Raw genomic sequence first — 4,961 nt, forward strand, 5'->3', positions numbered from 1 at the left:
CATACATGGCTTGGAAGTATTTTTTAAAAAATATTCCAAAATGTAAAGCTTGCTTTTTGTCATTATGCTATGCATTTGTATTTAATGGGACTTGGACATCTGTGGACAGCAGATATCAAAGGTCCACTGTACTGTATTTCTGTTTCACTTTCAAGGCTGCATACATGGTTGGGTTTTCACCCATTTTATCCTCAAAACAACCATGTGAGATAGATTAGGCCGTGAAACCACGGGTTTCTTGTGTATAAGCTTCCCTGGTTGAGAAAGGATTGAATCTGGCTCTCCCCAGTCCAGAGGATCTGAGCACCGTGTCTGCTGCACCAAACAAGCCAATGGGTGGCTATGGCATGATTAGGATGATAATTATTACATTCTCAAAGGGGTCTGGGTCTCCCTTAGTCTTGCAGCAGGCAGCCACAACTCCATCTCTCAGCTTGAACTGAGAAATTTCAGGGTTGAAGAATTTATAGATTAAGGGATGAGGAGGAATGGTTGGGCATATCCAGCAAATTAAGAGGTTGGATATGTGAAAGGACGCACAATTTTGGTCTTCTCAAAGTCTGATGAACAAGTTGCATGTATTAAATAAAATCCCAAGTTCCAGTTCACAGTGCAGTGTGGAAACACAAAGTTTCTTACAAAGCCTTAAATCCCAGAATAAGATCCGTTAGTACTTTTGGATCACCCAGAAAGACCCGTTTAGTGCTGGTGGGACTATTTAGCCCAACCTGTCTATATTTATAAATATATATTTATATTTATGGTGCAGTAAAAACTGATTCTTGTTGTAATACAGTAGAAGAATGGGAGAAAAATGTTCTGTAGTTGAGAACTATAATGGGACTATTGATAAAATACCATTTAGAAAACTAAGTTATGACACTGTATGTAGCTCAGACAAGCGTTTTACTTGGGATCTGAAACATTTAGCAGTACAGTTGATCTATAGCTAGATAAAAGAAGGTGACAGTTGTTGCCACATAAGCCATCTCCTGTGCCAGACTGCAGACGTTCTTGTATAGACTGATGCAAAAGGATCTTGGAATTGGTCTCAGTCACATAAACTCTAACTTGGTGCCCTAAATAATATGGAACATGGGTATGTATGAATATATTTGTGACTTCCAATATTAAGCAGACAAAATGCATGCATATATAAATAACTGAACTCTTTAAACTCCTTAAAGGCAGGGAGAATGGCTGAACCTTTGCTCAGCACTGCCCATAGACTTTCTCTGCAATCCTTAGCTTTTATTTCCCCCCCAAATAGCCAAGATGTACTAGGACCTCAGATTTTGTCAGATGCCATTCCCATTTTGGTGGACTCTTCCGCCTATTTCTAGTTTATGTGTATGTGTATAGACGTGTGGGCATGCTTCTCACATGTTGCAACCCTTGTGTCTCCTGCAGGACCCAGGCTGTAAGAATCCAAGAGAACCGCTACCGCCATCCCTCCTGCTACACCTGCACTGACTGTGGCCTCAATTTGAAGATGCGTGGCCACTTTTGGGTCGGCGAAGAAATGTATTGCGAGAAGCATGCCCGCCAACGCTACCAAGGGCCAGCAGGGGGCAGCATGGTCACTGCTGTCTACTCTCAGTCCTAAAGTTACATGGACTGGAGCAGGAAAGAAGAGCAGGTGTTGTCCTCTGGAGGACTTCTTTGCAATAACTAATCAACCTGTATGACGGCTCTTGTGATTGACTATTGGGCCTTCTTCTTCTTCCATCATCACACCCAACCAAGATTCAACCAGTAAAGGCATACCCGATAAGGGTAGTTTCCTAAGGCCCCAAAGCCAAATGTATGGAAAGCAGTGGGAGAAGGACATGGGGGATTTGGAAAACTGGGGTCAGAGCTCCTCCATGCATTTTCAGTTAGCTTGTTGGGTGTGGAATTGTTATCTTAGAAGGGCAAAAGTCTATATAGCACAAACACTGCCGTATTTGGCACTTAATGGTGATTTGCAGGATAGGCTAAAGTTTTCCGGGGTGAAGTGTGCCTCCAGAGGGGTCCGTTGTAAGGCACAAAATGTAGGATGTGAATATCAGCTTGCCCACACCATCCCAGTTCTATGCGTAGCCCAAGCCAGAGTCACCAGTTGCTCCCTTCTGCGGCTAATAGCACAGCTTTCTTGTCACTGCCGTCACCATCACATATCTATGTATTAAATGGAAGAGCAAAGAAAATTTAGGGAGTGTCATTTGAAGCATTAGGTACCGGGTTGGCATGGGTGCAGCTTTGACTGTTAGCTCTGTCTGTAAAGCTTCTCTAAGATGTTAAGCCAGATCTCTATGTGAAATATAATATATATGTGTAAAAGGTTTTTTCCCCCTGCGCTTGCATTTACTCTGTGGAAGAGGAAGAGAAGTAATACACTTTCCCACTCTGCATTACATGTTAAACTTTATAAGCATCAGTCTGCTTGTAAGTTTTGAAGTACAAATGCTCAGTGTGATAGGTCTCATAACTGCACCCACCCCAGTCCAAGAATGCAGAAATCCACAGCTGAATTCTCTGGCATCTACAGTTTAAACCATTTCGAGTTATTAGCACAATTGGGAAAGTTCTCCAGCAAACTGAGAGATCGTTGCCAGTCATAATAAACAACACAAGGACAGACTGGTCAGTCAGTGGGTCTTTCTCAGCTGTTTTCATGAGCATCACTCTGCCACTGTCTTCCAAAATAGCAAGAAAAATGGTTGTGGCTGTTCTGTGTGCCATTGCAGCTTATCCTAAAGTCCATCGTAACATCCCTATCTTTAGTTTTGCCAACCAGTTGCTGTAGTCAAAACTATCCTGTTACAGAGATTCTGCATCTTCCTTGGCCATTTTGTTCCATTCTCCGAAAAATGGATGATACAAATACAGCTATCTGGCAAATCCATGGCTGCATTAAAGTTTTTAAGCATGGTTCTCCTGCATCTGTACAGTTCTGTCCCTTGGATCAGACTAATGAATGACAAATGAAGCCTTTGAGAATGTGCCCTCTCTGCCTGAGCTCTGTAGGATGTCCTTTTTGAATGTGCTTAGAGACAAGCTATACATTGTCATGAAATGTGTTTTTAAAGTAAGTGCATGTGAATTATCCACTCTTGTTTTGAAAGGTAACCAGCTTGAAGAAGGCCCTGCTGAACTTTTCCTCTTACTGCTATTTGCCCACAACGATACTGTTCACAGATGTTATGCAAGTCTCATCATCCCTCAGCTTTGGCGATGCCAGGCATGGAGTTGGTGGTCAATAATATCTGGAGACTCACATGACCCTGGCTTACTCTAAGACAGTGATTCCCAAACTTTGGACCTCTAGATATTTTGGACTTCAGGTTCCAGAATTACTAATGGTTGGCCAATCTGGCTGGGATGTTTAGGAGTTGAAATTCAAGACACCTGTTGGATCAGAGTGTGGGAACCATTGCTTTAAGAAGCACTACTGAGAGTAAATAGTGATAGGGAGAGCATGGGAGACTACTTTCTTAAGAGATTCCAAGAGGGAGGAAGCAGTTAGTAAGGTCAGTCGATGTGAGGAGATCAGGCAGCAATTTGTGAGGATCATTCAGGGAATGCACATTTGTTTCCTATATAATGACCACATCAGGAATGTCATGCCATTGGGTTTTCCGCAGTTGCTAAAACAACCTAAGCAGATCTTGCATTGTGGTTGAAGAGAACATGAAGGCTGCAGAATCTGAAGTCCAGCATTTGATAGTAGAGTATACAGCCATAAATGGTGGAACATCTGTCTTATTCCTCCCTCTTTTGAATTCTGGGGGCAATTCATGCAGAAACATTGACATCTTTCAATGGCTGGTCTTTTACTAGAGTGACAGTCCAGGACATATGACCGGGCTATGAATTTAGCCTATGTTTCCCACTCTATTCTCCAAAATGTGAGCTTTCGGCATGCTTGGAATGCTTTTTTGGGGTGTGGGTTCACTGAGAATGATTGGGGGGAGCTGTTTCACTCTCTGGAGAAACACAAAAGAGGGGTGTCCGTCCCTCTTCAACAGTGCAAACAATGGTCCATGCCAAAGGCATTCTGGGTGCCGCCCCGCTTCCTGTTCGGAGCAGCATTCCGACCATGAAGTCACCACAGAAACGGCCAGCCCAACATGTTCTGGAATGTAGCCTCTGCATTCCCCACATTCAAGGGCTTGAAAGCAAAGGGAGAGGCAGAGCCAAGGCCCTTTGCCAGAAAATTTTGCCTAAAGAAGCCCTGCGAACAACAAAGACAACTCTCTCTTTGCTTGTGCAAGTTCTTGACTTGTAAACGTCAGGCATATATATCTTAAACTGCAAACCTGGAATGGTTTTATACCTTGGTAACTGGAGAGCCACCAGGGTTCAAATTCTGGCTTGGCCAGGAAAAGCCACTCGGTGGCCTTGGGCAAGTCACACTCTCTCAGCCTCAGAGGGAGGCAAAGGCAAATCCCCTCTGAACAAATCTTGCCAAGAAAATCCTGTGATAGAGTCACTATCAGTCAAAAACAACTGGAAGGCACAAAGCAGCAAACCTCCAACTGTCCTGATTTAATTCTTCTCCCAGTTTCTCCTCCCAGTTTCCTCTGTTGTCCTCAGCATACTTCATTTGCTGCAAACTGAGTTAAAAGTGCAAAAGGAGTTTACACTCGATTAACTCAGCAGAGACTTCCCAGTAGATTCAGGCAGAAGCAAACTGTTGCAGCTTCTCTTAGCTATTCTGTTCTTCCGTCTTAATAATGCTTGTCTTCTGATGATGTTTGGCCACGTGTGTCCAAGTTTTTCACTGGAGCCTTGAGGAGAGGTGGGAAAGAAATAACGTTGTTTTGCAGGGTATATGCAAGGGTTTACTGGCGGCTGTGTTTTTGAATCCATTTTGCCACTGTATGCACAAAGAAGGTCACACCACATTCTTTGATGGCTCACTAGTGTACTGCTCCAGTCCCACCTGAATCTGCCCCCCAACAAAATGCACATATAAG

The 4,961-nt window shown here is 43.4% G+C and overlaps 1 protein-coding gene across 1 annotated transcript in view; it reads left to right on the forward strand.

Moving 5' to 3' along the window:
• The window catches only part of PDLIM2 (PDZ and LIM domain 2), a 32,072-nt gene extending 29,756 nt beyond the window's left edge, over positions 1-2,316 (forward strand). Inside the window, 1 exon segment of the mRNA XM_042475197.1 lies at positions 1,411-2,316. Coding sequence (XP_042331131.1) covers positions 1,411-1,606 — 196 coding nt within the window. The 3' untranslated portion in view covers positions 1,607-2,316.
• The last annotated feature ends 2,645 nt before the right edge of the window (positions 2,317-4,961 follow it).

The sequence above is a fragment of the Sceloporus undulatus genome, chromosome 6, assembly GCF_019175285.1.
Source record: "Sceloporus undulatus isolate JIND9_A2432 ecotype Alabama chromosome 6, SceUnd_v1.1, whole genome shotgun sequence".
Taxonomy (NCBI): Eukaryota; Metazoa; Chordata; class Lepidosauria; order Squamata; family Phrynosomatidae; genus Sceloporus; species Sceloporus undulatus.